General features: G+C 41.0%; 1 protein-coding gene across 1 annotated transcript; it reads left to right on the top strand.

The window, feature by feature from the left end:
• The first annotated feature begins 2,982 nt into the window (after positions 1-2,982).
• acadm (acyl-CoA dehydrogenase medium chain) lies at positions 2,983-15,142 on the top strand. The gene is made up of 12 exons (XM_017706311.2): positions 2,983-3,138; positions 4,641-4,746; positions 6,181-6,278; positions 6,375-6,444; positions 6,558-6,658; positions 8,934-9,014; positions 9,848-9,978; positions 11,123-11,231; positions 11,328-11,468; positions 12,468-12,563; positions 13,170-13,418; positions 14,625-15,142. The coding sequence occupies exons 1-12, from the start codon at positions 3,121-3,123 to the stop codon at positions 14,694-14,696; spliced, it is 1,272 nt and encodes a 423-aa protein (XP_017561800.1). The 5' UTR covers positions 2,983-3,120; the 3' UTR covers positions 14,697-15,142.
• The last annotated feature ends 3,117 nt before the right edge of the window (positions 15,143-18,259 follow it).

Raw genomic sequence — 18,259 nt, 5'->3', positions numbered from 1 at the left:
GTCTGGCAAACTGAGAATGACAATGTCAGAAAACCACACACATCACTGCTTATTGGGAAGAAAGCCTGGGAACAGGATCGTATAATGTGTGGCCACAACATAGTAAGGTTTGAGAAGTCATGGCCATCACTTAGTAAAGCATGGGAACAAATTAAATATGCTGTGGCCATGACTTAGTAAGGCATAGTAATGACATAATCATCCAAACTTATGCTTTCATACGTAATGACTACAATATAACTTTCCCAACTTAATTATCTCATTCTTACACATTACTAAATCACACCCACAACCTATCCTAACTTAATTATCTCATTCATGGCCATCTTACCAAGTCACAGGCACAACATAACTTTCCCAACTTAATTATCTCATTCCTACACCTTACCAAGTCACAGCCACAATATAACTTTCCCAACTTAATTATCTCATTCCTACACCTTACCAAGTCACAGCCACAATATAACTTTCCCAACTTAATTATCTCATTCCTACACCTTACCAAGTCACAGCCACAATATAACTTTCCCAACTTAATTATCTCATTCCTACAGCTTACCAAGTCACAGCCACAATATAACTTTCCCAACTTCATTATCTCATTCCTACACCTTACCAAGTCACAGCCACAACATAACTTTCCCAACTTAATTATCTCATTCCTACACCTTACCAAGTCACAGCCACAATATAACTTTCCCAACTTCATTATCTCATTCCTACACTTTACCAAGTCACAGCCACAATATAACTTTCCCAACTTCATTATCTCATTCCTACACTTTACCAAGTCACAGCCACAATATAACTTTCCCAACTATCTCATTCCTACACCTTACCAAGTCACAGCAACAACATAACTTTCCCAACTTCATTATCTCATTCCTACACTTTACCAAGTCACAGCCACAATATAACTTTCCCAACTATCTCATTCCTACACCTTACCAAGTCACAGCCACAATATAACTTTCCCAACTTAATTATCTCATTCCTACAGCTTACCAAGTCACAGCCACAATATAACTTTCCCAACTTCATTATCTCATTCCTACACCTTACCAAGTCACAGCCACAATATAACTTTCCCAACTATCTCATTCCTACACCTTACCAAGTCACAGCCACAACATAACTTTCCCAACTTAATTATGTCATTCCTATGCTTTTCTCAGTTATGACCATGCAATAACTATCTCAACTAATTAATTATTTTTTCCTACGTCGTACTATGTTGTGGCCACACATTATTTTTATTCATAAGGGATGTCACCAGCGGGGCTCGGTGTGTTTTCGATGATACTTTCATTGTGGTTTGAGTCATTAAACCGATATTTCTCTAAATTCTCTTTAGATTCTCCCGTTTTCTCTCACTGCACTCTGTAGGCTGTTCAGTCATGAATCGATCGCAGGTGTGAACGGAGGGAATAAACCCGAATTAAACCGAATAAAACCGAATTAAACCGATTAAAACGACTTCATTAATGACTGAGGGGACGACAGTAAAGCTTACACGGCAGAGGAAACGATGACTAATCACATGACAATCATTGTGCTCCACCCCCAACTACCCCCCCCTACACACACACACACACACACACACACACACACACATTCGCTCGAACTTTTGCTTCATCGAATGAACAGGTCGAAAGAATCGGTTCGATGAACTGAATCCAACTTCCCTTAACTGAAACTGTAGGGAGTCTGTTGGCCGACAGGGTTCGCAACAGCGCAGAAGCTTTAACTGACAAGCGCGCCATCTGCTGGCCTGTTCTTTATTCAAAACACAAATAAATCCATCCATCCATCCGTCCATCGATCCACCTACCTACCCACCCACCTACCCACCCACGCTCCTATCCATCCATCCATGCACCCACCCAACCATCCATCCACCCATCCACATATCCATCTATTTATCCACCTACCTACTTACAGTAGGGCAAAAAAGTATTTAGTCAGCCACTTATTGTGCAAGTTCTCCTACTTAGAAAGATGAGAGAGGTCTGTAATTTTCATCACAGCTACACTTCAACTATGAGAGACAAAATGAGACAAAAAATCCAGGAAATCACATTGTAGGATTTTTTAAGAATTTATATGTAAATTATGCTGGAAAATAAGTATTTGGTCAATAACAAAAGTTCAACTCAATCCTTTGTAACATAACCTTTGTTGATGACAGAAGTCAAACGTTTCCTGCAAGTCTTCACCAGGTTTGCACACTGTAGCTGGTATTTTGGCCCATTCCTCCTGCAGATCTCCTCTAGAGCAGTGATGTTTTGGGGGTGTCGCTGGGCAACACAGACTTTCAACTCCCTCCACAAATTTTCTATGGGGTTGAGGTCTGGAGACTGGCTAGGCCACTCCAGGACCTTGAAATGCTTCTTACGGAGCCACTCTGTCCGTCTGTCTGTCTGTCCGTCCGTCCTATCCATCCATCCATCCACGCACCTATCCATCCACTCACATATCCATCCATCCACTCACATATCCATCCATCCACCCACCTATCCATTCACCCATCCACCCACATATACATACATCCACCCATCCACCCACCTATCCATTCACCCATCCACCCACATATACATACATCCACCCATCCACCCACCCACTTACCCACCTATCCATCCATCCATCCATCCATCCATCCATCCACCCACCCACCTATCTACAGTACATTATCCTGATCACACTCCTGTATCAGTGATACTGTAATGGAACACATATTTATGCTCATATTTATAGTCGTGTTTACAGTGCCAGCGCTGTGATTAATCAGCGTGTTGTGCAAGAGCCCACGATGTAGGCCATACTAACTCAGGAAGTAGGGCTAAGGTCGCAGAGGGCGTGGCCACGAAGCACGTGATCAAACCTGCGCTTGTGACTGGCTCGGTGAGAAAGAGCCTAAGCGACAGCAAGTGATCACGTGAAACAAATCCTCGCCTGTGATTGGCTGCGCGCTCGGAGCGGTCAGCAGGGCGACGAAGCGCTGGTGGGTGTGGCTGCGCGCTCGGAGCGGTTAGTCGGGCGAAGAGGCTCCGGAGGGTGTGGTTGCGCGCTCGGAGCGGTCAGCAGAGCGGTCAGCAGAGCTGAGAGACGAGCGCAGTAAACATGCTGAATTTCGGGAAGGTATCCGCTTCTTTCCGGGCCTAAAACTGGAAGCACGGGGCGCTTTGCGCTTCATTTAACCCGCTCGGCTGCTAACGCTACTTCTTCGGCTTTTCCGTTCCACCTTAAGTGATACTGTTACTGCTGCACCGTTAAAGGTGGTGCTTGAACGCTTTGTGCTGATTTTCAGCAGTTAAAATGATTTAAGCGTAATTACGTGTTTGGAATGTGGTTCCCAAGGCAGTAAAGCGGACCACCTTAAACCGACAGTGCCGTGGAAGTGACCCTGACCTCTCGCGCTCGACTTTGGCCTGAAGCTCTTTTTGGTTTTTTTAGCTGTATTTCTGTTTAAATGCATATTATTGTATCATTAATGCCTGATTAATGTGTTTTTGCGTGATTTTGATTTGCACGTCCAGAAATCAGTGCGTATGAAAATGTTAATAAGCTGCGGCTGTAGTGGGATCGTTTACCAGCTTTGAGCGTTTGGGCTTTATGTCGGGTCACTGGGTCTCAGCTCCAGTACTGCAGCCCACATGCACAACATATATCAGTGGCCAGGGTGGGCTTTATCAGCCCTAAGCCAGGTTTTTTGGGGGGCTGCCATCTGCTAACACCCCTAGACCTCTATACCGCATTACCTACAGTTTAAGGCCTCGATTTCGCATTATCAGTGTTATTTGGTGACATACTTGGTGTGTTATTAGTGTTGTATTTAAATGCTCTTGTGCTCATTTATTTAGCCTAGTTTTGTTTGTTAAATTACAGATTTTCTATATTTCGTCATCATGTAATCCAAACATTTCTATGCTTAAATATTAGGGCTGGACCCAAATGTTTGAGGTTGGTTCGGATATTCGTTCGTTGATTCCTGACGAAGTTTTAGAGCCCAAAAAATGGAATTTGTTACAGCCCTAACAAATATATGCAAAAATTAGACGTTTTAGTCTTAAATACACACTCCTTAGTTACCAGCGCTAGCTTATATATTGAAAAATTAGAGGCTTATTAACAATAACTACTACAAGTGGTGTAAATTGCATTAAAAAAGCAAGAAAGAAACTAGCAATTTTGTGTATTGCTGATAATTGCATGGTAAAGAATGTCTATTTACCGTATTTATATTACAATTTAAAAACAGAAAACTGTTTGTCTGAATCGACTGATTGTTTTCTGAGGGGGAAAAAAAAAGAGTCACATTGTTAAGCCCTCAAACCAAAACATACCTTTATTATTTAGTTTATCTACTCATCTTTGATAATTTTTTTTTTTTTTGAGACATGGCTTATCAGTTCACTAGATGTTTTTAGGGGACCTCTGGTAGCCACAGAGCCCTAAGCTGCTGCTTATGTCGCTTATTAGGTAGAGCCGGCTCTGTTAGTGACCTTTCTTCTATTCTAAATCTATTGTTTTGCCTCTTATATCACAATATTACACTGACTACAGAATAAGACATGATAAAAAAACAGATGCTTCTGAATCCTTGTGTTCTACTACGTAAATTCTGGTGTTTGTGTGTGCAGGTCTTGCGGGCAGGTGTTCGGGCAGGTCTGCAGTTTCAGAGCAAAGGAGCTGCAACAGGAGCTCAAGTGGCCAGCGCAGCCAAAGCGTCCCATGGGATATCTTTTGGTATGTTTACTGCATAGCACAAAAGGGTCCCTCAGTCCACACTTTGGTGACAGCAGCATCCAGATCTGTAGTGCAGGAAACCTTGAGGGTGCACAGTTTAAATGCTTGCATTTGGGACAGAACTGTGTGATGTCCATGCTCCATGTGTGTTGCGCCTGGTGTATTTGTCTTACTCGATATATTTTTAGCTACTTTGCTTATCTGCAGTGACTCGGTTCAGGTTACAAGCACAGTGCAAACTCATGTTGGTTACAGCTGTGAACAAAGTCGTCCGCTGTAACTGGTCCTTGTGTGTGTCTCGGTAAATTTTGGGTGTTATAGTGGGTGGTGTTCAGGTTACAATTCATCATCAAGTCGCTTTGTTCTACCTGTTTTCCCTGTTGTGCCAATGTTGATCCCTTTAGCTGAATCAGGGATGTTTTAGTCTCATTTCAAATGAAAATGAAAACACAGCAGACTGCCCATCAGCTCCCACTGTCCACTTCACCTGAAGTCGTCTGCTTTGCTTTCGAGTCAGTGGACATAAAGGACAGCAGGTACTTTGGGGTTCATTTTCTGTGACTCTTCTGTTTCCTCTCATAGCACCTGAAGAGCCGCTTGATTTGCTTTTAGCTGCGTCAGGTAACACTGTGGCCTCAGGGGGCGAGGGCGTGTATCAGACAAATGACAGAGATTTGAATGTTCACTTCTTATTTTAATTTCTTGTTCTACATAAAATATTGCAGCAGGCATCTATGCAGGTGTCAAAACGTAACTGCTACTCCATTTAAGGTGGAGCCAAAGATTGTAACAAGAAGCCAAATACAGCTTTTAGAAATTTAGGTATGAAACAACATTCAGCACCATGTTAGAGAAAAGTTTATCTTTATGTTGTTTAGTTTTGTTTTTACTGTTTTGCAGAATGAAGGGACATCCCAGAATAATAAGCCACTGTTTTACCTAGTTTTACCTATTTACCTACTTGTAAGATTTTTTTAATATATCGCTGCTGTTGGAATAAAATATCTTATCTCTGAAATAATAACTTTACATATTTCAGTGTAACCACACATTTTTCACAAGAAATTTTCGGATGTTTCTTTTGGTCCATTCATCATGAAATTTACACACAAATTAAAGAACAGGCATTTTCAAATTATGTCAAAAACTGAAAAACAAGATACAAGGTTTTGTTCCAATATCCATCAAATATTCTGATACCATAATATCTGCTGAAGCGCCAGAAATGAATTATACCTTAAATTTTTGGCCATACCGCTCACGCCACAGGCTGCAGCAAGTGTGCATAGAGGGCGCTAGTGAGCACGAAAGCCAGAATGAGAAGTGGGACACCCTACAGCCTTGCTGTCCTTGTCGTTGCGGGACAACTTTTTTTATTGAGTCCTTGTGTTTTTAAATACATAGAGGTTACTCATTTTCCCTGCTTGCCCTCAGAACTCACTGACCAGCAGAAGGAATTCAAGGAGGTAGCCAGAAAATTTGCTCAGGAAGAGATTATTCCAGTCGCTCCGGAGTATGACCGCAGCGGCGAAGTGAGTTCATCACATGCTTAAACTGAACTGACGTTGAATCTTTAAACACGCTTTCTTGATTTTTGTATCCGTATGTTTGTCCCGTCTCCTCTGTAGTATCCATTTCCCCTCATCCGGAGGGCGTGGGAGCTCGGCCTGATGAACTCCCATATTCCAGAGGACTATGGTGAGTTAACATGCATGTCGGTCCTTTAAGTTTTATATCATTATTATATTACCGTTATTATATATTTATTGTGCTTCAGCTCTTAGTGACTGATTACTTCGTCACTGTTCCAGGGGGTCTGGGTCTGTCCAGCTTCGACTCCTGTCTCATCACAGAGGAGTTGGCGTATGGATGCACAGGAGTGCAGACGGCTATCGAGGCTAACTCTCTCGGAGTAAGTCAGACCTGTTTGGCTGTAATGTCTGGTTCTGATCCTGGAGGCTCACAGCACTGCGGTGCTTTACCTGCTCTACAACATCTCACTCAGCCAGAGATGCACAGAGGTGCATTGAGAAGAGGGGTGTGGAGGCTTATAAGAGTTTATATAATATAATAAAATCACTATAGATTGAGTTATTGAGTAGTTTAACTACAATTTTGGTGATCAATCAAGTTTTTTTTTTTGTATTTTTTGAACAAATTGTGCAGAGCCTTCCAATGATTCCAGAATATTTACTCCAAACTATAAAAAGGAATCCTTTGAAAATACTGTGTAAATGATTAAAACACCACATAGTCAATAACAAACATAAACATGTTTGTGCATCTGCCTCTGCTTTTTAAAAAAAGGACCAGCGGAATTTAAAATAAGCTGTATCTGGGAATCTGCAGGTATCAGCTTAGTTAATGTAATGTATTTTAAATCAATACAGTTAATATAATGTAACGTAGAGACTTTGTGTAGCTTTCAAATTGCACATAAATTACTAGCTGGAATAATATGGAGTGTGAATTTTAATTGATTTCTTTTTTAAGTTGATAGTTGTGCTGGCCTTAGAGCTGTTTTCTATAGTTTGACAAAATTACAGATGCAGGCATTAAGCTACAGTTGTATGCAAAAGTTGTTTGTCATATTTTATCATTTTTTAAAAATGAAAATAAGTGAAAGGGCTCGTATTGTGAAAAACTAACCTGCATAAACAGCCTGTTCTGCTTTGTTTCTGTGATGTTATGTACCCACCTATTCAGCCTACAGTTCAAAAAGCTCTAAAACATATAAAGTAGTTAGAAAATGTTCGTATAAAAGCCACACAAACATTGTTACACTCAGGGGGAAAATAGAATACAAGAACACTGTAGAACCCCTTTAACACACTGTACACACTTAAAAAAATAAAATAAAAAAAGATGGTTCTTCGAGGGTGCTTCAGCATTCTATAGAACCATGAACACTTGAAGAACCCTTTGCATGAATTTCATTTGCATCATGAAATGGTTCTTCAGATTGATGGAGAATGTGTTTTATATGGTTCTATATAGAACTTTCTTGAAAAAACGTTCTATACAGCACCAAAAGGGGTTTTTCTATTGTTACAGGCTTGGCAAAACCCCCTTTGGGACTATATACACTCTTAAAGATGTTTCTTTAAGGGTTTTTAGTAAAGTTAAACTTGTAAAGGGTTCTTTGCATCGTGAAAGGGTTCCTAAGAATGTACTGTAGATGGTTCTGTGTAGAACCTTTTTGAAAAGAGTTCTAGATAGCACCCAAAAGTGTTCTTCTATAATTACAGGGTTGATACAACAACAGAAGAATGCTTTTTGGTGCTATGTACACTCTTACCACTGGTTCTTCACAGGTTTTTATAAAGACAGTGGTTCTATGTAGAACCATTAAAGTGTTCTTTGCACCATGAAAGGGTTCTCAAGAATCTGCTGTAGATGTCCTTGTTGAAAAGGTCCTAAATAGCACCAAAAAAGTCTTCTACTGTTACAGCCTTGACATTTATACCAGTAGAAGAACCCTTTTGAGACTATGCACACTGTAAAAAAAAAACAAAAAAAAAACATGGTTCTTCAAACGTTCTTCAGTGATTTCTATGTTGAAATATTAGAAGATTCTTTGTATCACGAAAGGGTTCTTAAGAATGTGCTATAGAACGTAAATAAAACCTTTTTGACGTGTTCTATATGGCACCAAAAGGGGTTCTTCTATTGTTATGATGTCAAGCTGGTTACAATAGAAGAACCATTTTGAGTGCTATATTGATCCCTTTTCAAAAAAGTTCCGTATAGAACCATCTGTACATTCTCCATCAATCTGAAGAACACTTTCATTATGCAAAGAACCATTAACTCATGAAAAGGGCTCTTTGAGTGTTCATGGTTCTATATAGAACCATTTTCTTTAATAAAGAACCCTTGAAGAACCATCATTTTTGAGAATGTATGGACGACAAACTTGATGTAAATGTTAGAGCTCAGTGCTCGTCTCTCCTTAATAACAGCAGTGAATGGCTACGACTCAGTAAGCTGTGGGAACGAGATAGTTAAGACGTGGTCACACGTTTGGCTGTAGGTGTCAGTGCAGTTTGCTGTAATTGTTGCGGGGAAGTTAAAGCGGGGCAGGTGAAGTTAAAGCGGGGCAGGTGAAGTTAAACCGGTGCTGCCGTTTTGATCTCTGTTAATCCTGTAGAGCCTAAATCTGAACTCTGTGTTCTTGTGTTCCACAGCAAATGCCGGTCATCATCGCTGGTAATGAAGCTCAGAAGAAGAAGTATCTGGGCAGGATGACCGAGGAGCCGCTCATGTGTGTGAGTGGTCTGTTGTCCCTTATGTGTTTCCTAAACGTCGCGGTCAGCTGTGTATGCGGTCACTGTAAATTAGGGGCAGATACCGTTACTCAGTTCAGCTCAGCAGCGTTTAATTCATGAGTGTTCGGTGTGATCGTATGCGACTGTGTCCGTATGCTTTTCTAAGCGTATTATGGATTTTGTTAGTACTTAAAGAACCCCGACTGTGTATTTCATTACAGAGAGAGCAGAATTAGTGTCATTTATTCGGATTTGTGCAGAACAGTGTGTGTTTAGTAAAAAACGTCTTCAGTTTTTCATGCTATTATTTTCAAATGTTTGTCTATTTTGACTCACACCTCAGAAATTTGATCCAGGAGAGATGGAGATGCATCATCTCACCCTCCTAACTCTACAGAATTCTTGAAACATGAATCTTTGGTGCTCTTCTTGAATCCCAGCACTTCATCACTCTGGATTTGACATCGTCATTGTTTGTTACGTTGGGAGTGACACAAAAGACATTTTGAAATCTGAACTGAGCATCCAGACTGAGACGCATCTGGAAAAATCTGATTGGAATCACATTTCAAACCACCTTCAAATGTCAATCTGGATATGCCAAAAATCAGATTTCATGTGGGTTTTAGCTGTGCGGACAATCGAAAAAAGGTCTGAATGCAATCTGGATATGCAGAAATCTGATTTAGGCTGTCTGTCTGAACAAGGCTTTAATCATAAACCTCTGAGGAAGAAAATGTGAAAATGTCTTGTAAGTATGGTTATGTTTATGCTGCGCCACCTGCTGTCAGTACATAACGGATATCTGGTTTGGTGTGTAATGTGTGAGGCAGGCGTACTGTGTGACGGAGCCCGGCGCAGGCTCCGACGTGGCTGGCGTAAGGACTCGAGCTGTGAAGAAAGGGGACGAATACATCATCAATGGCCAGAAAATGTGGATCACCAACGGAGGAAAAGCTAACTGGTGCGTTTACTCGTTTATTGAGGTTTTCTCTGAGCACACACTGCATGTTTATTCATGCTCATTCATTGATCAATTTTAGGCTCCCTGTTAGATAAAATATTGCAACATGATGTGGGTTTTTCAAACCGAAATGAGGGCGGAAATGCGTGACTGAGGCTGGATAACCTGTCCATCCAAACCAAAACGCACTTCATTTCCACAGAAAACAACAGAATGTAGGATAAATTTGTCTCAGCAGCCGTGCGTCTTCACCGATGTCTACGGCATCACAATACAATCGTGGCGCTGCCAGACAGCAGTTTCGCCTAGCTAGTAGCTAATGAGGAGGCAGAGAAAAATATTTAAGATAAACATCGATAATTTGGCAACAAATGGACTTATTTGCATTTATAATCACTCCAGCTGGTTTCCTGATACATTTAATCTGCAACAAGAAACTAAAAAAACTGAAAAGTCAGAAAACTGAAGTCAGTTTCTCGTTCGCCGGCTTCTTATTCAGATTCTCCTTAAATACTGCAGCAGTTACGTTCTTTAAGGTGGAACGGGAAAATTAGAACAAGAAGAATGAGAAGAGACTTCAGTATCATAAAAAGTTGGAATGCTGAGAAACATTTTACAAGAAACTGATCTACTTCTGAAGAAGAGTTTCCTGCTGGAGATGTGAGAAAAGCTTCTCTAGCTGAGCTGAAGCTTAAAGCAGAGCAAAGCAAGTCTGTGTTTTCATTTAGATTATAATTTATAGCCTAAACGAAGACGTCAGCACACACTGGGATACATTTACAGCCAAGATGGTAAAATAGATGTAAAACGTGGCTCCCAAGGTGGTTTGATTTTTGTTAAAAGGACAAAGCGGCTCTTCGTAACATTTGGGTTGCGACCTCTGATCTAGGTCCAGCCAAAATCTGTCACACCTGCTCTAGCTAATCAACTTCACCTGAAGTTTATGACTGAATCAGATGCGTCAGTGTTGGATAAAGGCAGGAACAGCATTCAGCTGCAGGCTCGAACTAAACTTTGCCAGAAAGTAGGTCTCCAGTGGGAGAGTTGGTTGACCAGTTGGCTCCCACCCGTGACATGTCACGTTGGGTTTCATCCTAATTTGAAATCATGCCTCTGATATAATAAACTTTTCTATTTGTTTCAGGTATTTCTTGCTGGCCCGCACAGACCCTGACCCCAAATGCCCAGCCAGCAGAGCGTTCACAGGCTTCGTCATCGAGGCGGACACTCCGGGAGTTCAGCCCGGCAAGAAGGCAAGAACCTTTCAGCTGCTGAGAATAAAGCCTGATTAACGCTGTCCTGGCATTGCTACATGATGCTGCTATGCACTGTTCTTGTTCTGTCCACAGGAAATGAACATGGGTCAGAGGTGCTCAGACACTCGTGGGGTCACCTTCGAGGACGTGAGAATCCCCAAAGAGAACGTCCTGCTCGGCGAGGGAGCGGGATTTAAGATCGCCATGGGGGCTTTCGACAAGACTCGACCTCCTGTAAGAGTTTTCTCCTCTCTTAAAGTTATCATTTTGTTTAAATCTAATACCCAGTATTAGTCTACCCAGACGCACTCGATCAAGACGTGTTCGGTGTCTGAAATCTGCTTCTTTAGTTTTAGTGCTGGAGTTACGAGGATAATGTAGCTAACAAGTAAAGGAAGCTTATACTGCACCAGTAAGCATGATGCTAACTGTAATCCTTAAATCTTGACACATTTGCCTCCAATTGCATCAGATAGTATCAAGTAGACTTCAGTTTCTGGGAACTAAAAAAGTACACCTGTTTTTATTTATAAGTATCATCATGTTGTAGCTCTGCAAGTATTACCAGTACTCATAATTTATCATTAAGTTTTATTTGGAAGCAAATGGTTTCAATTCTTGAAACACCAAAAAAAAAAAACGATGCAATCAGGATTGTTTTCTCTGAGGTAGATACAGCCAAGTGAGCTCTCCCATTGGTTAGGACTTCAGGAGCTGAACAGATGGCCTTATATGGTAGATTGACTACCAGTATAATGAGTCAGTGAATAAGGAATCAGGCAGTCATGATTGGATTTACTTCTGGAAGTTCTAGATACGTGACTGACTGAATAGCAGTCAAAGTCTAAGCAGGTTCTGGTTAGTTGTTAGGAATGGGAAACAGTGGCGGTGGCTCTTTGCCTGGACTCTTTACTGAAAGTCACTGTAAAACTGATACATACAAGCTCAGATATATATGATAATGCTTGTTACAAGCTTCATATGTTTGTGTTTAATCTAGAATAGCCAGCAAAGTTCATGTGCGCTGCTGTTAACTTGGTGCTAACATATTATTGCACATCCCATAGGTTAGCTAGCAGAAATTAGCATTCTCATTTTTTGAGTTTTTATTTTTGTGGCTTGAACTAAAGGCCTAATTGTTGATGCTAAATGATGAGCTGTTGTCTATGATTTGAACTGGGCAAGATTTCTCCACTTATGTCTGTTTTTATATTCTGTTTTTGTGGTTGTCAGGTTGCTGCAGGTGCAACAGGACTGGCTCAGAGAGCTCTGGATGAGGCCACCAAGTATGCCTTAGAGAGAAAGACTTTTGGCAGGCTTATTGCTGATGTAGGTGAACTTAACTACGCCCTGCTTATCCTGTTCATGCATCTTATTTGTCTAAAATCTAAAAATCCTTTTATTTAGCCTAGTGCACTAAAACCAGACACACACAGGCACACACTATATATTCTGTAGTGTACTACATTCTGTCAGAGTGACTGTGTGGATCATATGAACATTATAGAGCTTTTTAAATGAAACAGTAGAAGCCATATCGCCCCCTACGCTTCCTGTAGTGTATTACAGTCTGTCAGAGTGACTGTGTGGATCATATGAACATTATAGAGCTTTTTAAATGAAACAGTAGAAGCCATATCTCCCCCTACGCTTCCTGTAGTGTATTACAGTCTGTCAGCGTGACTGTGTGGATCATATGAACATTATAGAGGCTTTTTAAATGAAACAGTAGCAGCCATATCGCCCCCTACGCTTCCTGTAGTGTATTAAAGTCTGTCAGAAAATTAGTTGCCTTATTTCCATATTCGTCGTCATCATTTCCTAATTGTGGCAATCCTAATAGGGAGCATTTAATGAGGTTATTTTGGATGCATCCAATTATTTATTTCTTGTAATTATCAAAGGACCTCATTTTTTACCCTTTTTCTCGTGCAGCACCAAGCCATTTCCTTCATGCTGGCGGAGATGGCCATGAAGGTGGAGCTGGCCAGGCTGGCCTATCAGAGATCAGCATGGGAGGTGGATGATGGCAGAAGGAACACTTACTACGCATCCATCGCTAAAGCCTACGCCGGAGATATCGCCAACCAGGTCGCGACTGATGCCGTCCAGATTTTTGGCGGGAATGGATTCAACAGTGAATACCCTGTGGAGAAACTAATGAGAGACGCGAAGATTTATCAGGTCAGAAAAGCAGTTTGTGATAAAATTTATTTTAAAATGAGTTCTTAAAGGCTTTTAGCACACATTTAGCACGCATACACACAGAGCACTGTATCTACACTTATTTTATCAGCTCCACTGACCATACGGGAGCACTTTCACCCTGTTATTCAATGGTCAGGACCCCCACAGGACCATCATATAATTGAGTGGTGGGTCATTCTCAGCACTGCAGTAACACTGACTTGGTGGTGGTATGCTAGTGTGTGTTGTGCTGGTACGAGTGGATCAGACACAGCAGTGCTGCTGACGTTTTTAAACACTGTGTCCGCTCACTGTCCACTCTATTAGACACTCCTACCTTGTCGGACCACCTCGTAAAGTCAGAGGCGACAGCTCATCTGCTGCTGCTCAGTTTGTGTTGGTCATCCTCTAGTCCTTCATCAGTGGTCACAGGACGCTGCCCACAGGACGCTGCTGGCTGGATATTTTTGGTTGGTGGACTATTCTCAGTCCAGCAGTGACACTGAGGTGTCAACTCCAGCAACACTGCTGCGTCTGATCCACTCAGACCAGCGCAACACACACTACCACACCACCACCACATCAGTGTGACTGCAGTGCTGAGAATGACACACCACCCAAATAGTACCTGCTCTGTGAGGGTCAATGGGGGTCCTGACCACTGAAGAACAGGGTAACAAAGTATCAGAGAAACAGATGGACTACAGTCTGTAACTGTAGAACTACAAAGTGCAGCTATACAGTAAGTGGAGCTGATAAAATGGACAGCGAGGTGGTCATAACGTTATGCCTGGCCGGTCTATAATGTACATACATTTTTCTTCCATATGGATGGGCTGTCCACCAGTGCACATATGAAAATTATGCTGCAGAAACCAAACTTGCGACGTTACAAGGAGTGTTCCAGCCTGGACACAATACACGGCAGCCAATCAGGAAGGAGCTCATTCACATACATGTGTTATAGGCACAGTAACATAAACAGTCTGTTTAATTCTGAGAGCTCTAAGGTGGGAAAATGACCATGTAAAGATGAAAATATGATTCTTTTGGGGGGATAAACCATGAAAACGGTAGTATATGGGCTCTTTAATGCACAAAAAGTCTCGAATCACCGGTGACATTTGGTGTTTTTTTTTGTTTGTTTGTTTGTTTGTTTTTTTTAAGTGTTTTTAAAACTTTGAACATTTTCTCTCCTTTCAGATTTATGAAGGAACTGCTCAAATCCAAAGGCTCATCATCTCACGAGAGCATCTTGCGAAATACAAGCGGTGAACGTGTCCCAAGACGTCACCAGCAGGAGCACTTGTTTAGTTTGAAGGGGTAGTGGGTGGGGCTGACATGTTAAAATGGCTCTAAATGATCACACTAATTCAGGTTCTGTTGTTTTAACATGAGCCGCTGTCCAACGTGAAATGTCAGTAGCCCGATTGTTCAGACCGCGTCTTTTTAAGATCAACAAACAGTTTGGTTTCTATCTTCTGCACCATTTGCAGGCTCTTCTACACATGAATGGTTTTGATCTGTGGATCTCAGGATTGTCACTAATGCTATTAGTGGTTTGCCTTAATTGTGTCGACTGACCTTGATCATATATTGTATATTACGTAGAACAATTAAGTTGGAACTGAACAATGAAAGAATGAACAGCGCAGAACATGTAATGCGTAAGCTTTTCTAACTGGTATGACTTCCAATAAATAAAGATTAATGTAAAAATACCTGTTTTACGGTTCGTTTTCTGCCACAGTGGTGCTGTTTTGGTGGAATAGAGGCTGATATTTGTGTTCATGGACAGGTTCCTGTTCGGTTCTTCTGGCTGATGTTCCTGCCAGAAAAGAGAAGCCATTGGGCCTTCATTATATAAAAGAAGGTTCTCGGCAACAAAACCTTTGATCTAGTGTTTCAATCTATTGTAGCTGCTTAGAAAACAATGGCTATAATGCAGTAATGTATCCTGTCATGTTTTCATGCAGAGAGACCAGAATAGCCCAAATAATCAGCCTGTTAATGTACCGTTAGATGTCTAGATGAAGATAAGTACATATTCAAGAACGATGGTTCTGCAATTGTTCTTTACTAAAGAAAATGAAAACAAAAACCACATGAACACTCAAAGAACCCTGTGCATGATTAAAGGGTTCTTTGCATGGTGAAAGGGTTCTTCAGATTAATGGAGAATGTGCTGTAGATGGTTCTATATAGAGCCTTTTTGACAGGGATTCTATATAGCACCCAAAAGGGTTCCTCTACTGTCATTATGTCAAGCTTATAACAATAGAAGAACAGTTGTGGGTGCTATATAACCCAGGCTGTAATCATGCACACTTTATAAAAAAAAAGTTCTTCAAGGGTTCTTTACCAAAGAAAATGGTTCTATATGGAAGCATGAACACTCAAAGAACCCTTTGAATGATTTTTTTTTTCTTTGCATCATGAAAGGGCTCTTCAGATAGATGGAGAATGTGCTGTAGATGGTTCTGTACAGCACCTAAAAGGCTTGACATGTATAACAATAGCAGAACCCTTAGCAGGACCCTTTCTGGTGCTATATAATTCAAGCTTTAATGAGTACAGTCTTAAAGAAGATGGTTCTTCAAGGATTCTTTAGCAAAGCAAACGGTTCTATAAAGAACCAACACGTATGTGTTGTAGATGGTTCTATATGGCACCAAAAAGGGTTCTTCAATTGTTGCAAGCTTGACATCGTACACTTAAAAAAAAAAGACGGTTCTTTAAACATTTTTTAGTAAAGAAAATGGTTCTAAATAGAAAACATGAACACTAAAGGACCCTGTGCATGATTAAAGAGTTCTTTGCATGGTGAAAGGGTTCTTCGGATTGATGGAGAATGTGCAGTAGATGGTTCTATATAGCACCAGAAGGGGTTCTGCTATTGTACACAAGCTTGATATGCGTAACAATAATGAAACCTTTAGCAGAACCCTTTTTGGTGCTTTAATAAGTACACTTTTTAAAAAAGATGGTCCTTTAAGGATTCTTTATTAAAGAAAACGGTTCTATAAAGAATCATAAACACTCCTGTTGTAGATGGTTCTATATAGCAGCAAAAAAATGGTTCTTCTATTGTTACAAGCTGACATTGTGCACTTAATTGTTTTTTTAAACATTCTTTCGTAAAGAAAATGGTTCTATGTAGAACCATAAACACTCAAAAGAACTCTGCATTCTCTGATTAAAGGTTCTTCAGAATGGGCTGTAGATGGTTATATATAGAACATTTTTGAAAAGGGTTCTATGTAGCTCTGCAGAGGGTGGTGAAGGCTGCACAGAGGACTGTTGGAGTCCCACCACCGTGGACATTTACACCTCCAGATGCAGGAAAAGGGCCACTGGCATCATGAAGGACCCCAATCATCCAACACACACACTCTTTGTCCCGCTCCGCTCAGGTAGGAGGTTGTGGAGCATTAAGAGCAAAACAACCAGACTGAGGAACAGCTTCTTCCCTGAAGCCGTGAGACTCTTAAACTCCAGTTAGACGTCACCGCGATGGCACTTTATGTCCACTTATTAATCTCTGCTGCTGTACTGAACCAGTGCCCCCACTAGATCACCCCTAACACAAGTCACCCCTACACACGTCACTTTATACATCACCAGTATTAAGATGTACACCTTCTACCTCGTACTCATGCTGCTGTGGTTCATGCTGCTGTTTTGCACCTTACTATTTATTGTTAATTGTTACTTTTGGGAGTTAACTGGGACCTTGAGTACACTATTTCATTCCACTGTTCCACTGTTTCACATTTAATCGTGCAAAGGGTTCTTTGAGTGTTCATGGTTCTATATACAACCATTTACTATACTAAAGAACCCGGGAAGAACCGTCTTTAAAGTGCTTCTTCTCACAGCAATGCACAGGGTAAGGTGAATGAGATTCATATTCAGATAATAATGTGTTGGTGATGAGAATCTGTTCCATTAAACTGGGCAATGGTACTAATAATTCATCAATGAAATCATTCAGGTATATTTTAACTGTTCAATCGGGCGAAAAAATACGTCTTAGTCATTTATATTTTTCTATGTTTTTGTCATCTTTTTGCTCTAAAATAAAACCAAAGCTCCAAAGTGAGCAGAGCTGTAAACTGTATGTTGTTTAAATGACTGTGTAAGTGTGCTGCACGTGACTGGCTCAGAGCCACTTTATGAGGAGCCTGGCCACTTCCTATTTCCCCCATTATATCAACAACACTGCTAAACAGCTTCTGAGTGCTGATTGGTTAGCATTACAGCTGAGAGCTGATTGGTTAGTGTTACTGCTACTGGGAGCTGATTGGTTAGTGTTACTGCTACTGAGTGCTGATTGGTTAGCATTACAGCTGAGAGCTGATTGGTTAGTGTTACTGCTACTGAGTGCTGATTGGTTAGCATTACAGCTGAGAGCTGATTGGTTAGTGTTACTGCTACTGAGTGCTGATTGTTTAGCATTACAGCTGAGAGCTGATTGGTTAGTGTTACTGCTGCTGGGAGCTGATTGGTTAGCGTTACTGCTACTGAGAGCTGATTGGTTAGTGTTACTGCTACAATGAGCTGATTGGTTAGTGGTAGTGATTGGTTAGACGCTCACTGACGTCATGAATGTACACGAGGTGCCGTTTTAAACTCGAGTTTAAAAGCTCTTAAATATAACAGCAGTGTTAAAGTGTTTTATGTTGTTCAGGATGTGATTCCATTCTTTTACATTAAAAATGTTTCAGCATTTATAAACTATGATTTTGCTCAGATGCTCCATATCAACCCATTCATTCTGGACTCGCTCGGGAGCGCCCTCTAGCGTCAGGTTCTCTGGCTGGCTCTTGTTTTCATGA

The sequence above is a fragment of the Pygocentrus nattereri genome, chromosome 17, assembly GCF_015220715.1.
Source record: "Pygocentrus nattereri isolate fPygNat1 chromosome 17, fPygNat1.pri, whole genome shotgun sequence".
Classification (NCBI taxonomy): domain Eukaryota; kingdom Metazoa; phylum Chordata; class Actinopteri; order Characiformes; family Serrasalmidae; genus Pygocentrus; species Pygocentrus nattereri.
The sequence above is the reverse complement of the archived record's forward strand: the minus strand, read 5'-3'. Positions and strand labels throughout refer to the sequence as shown.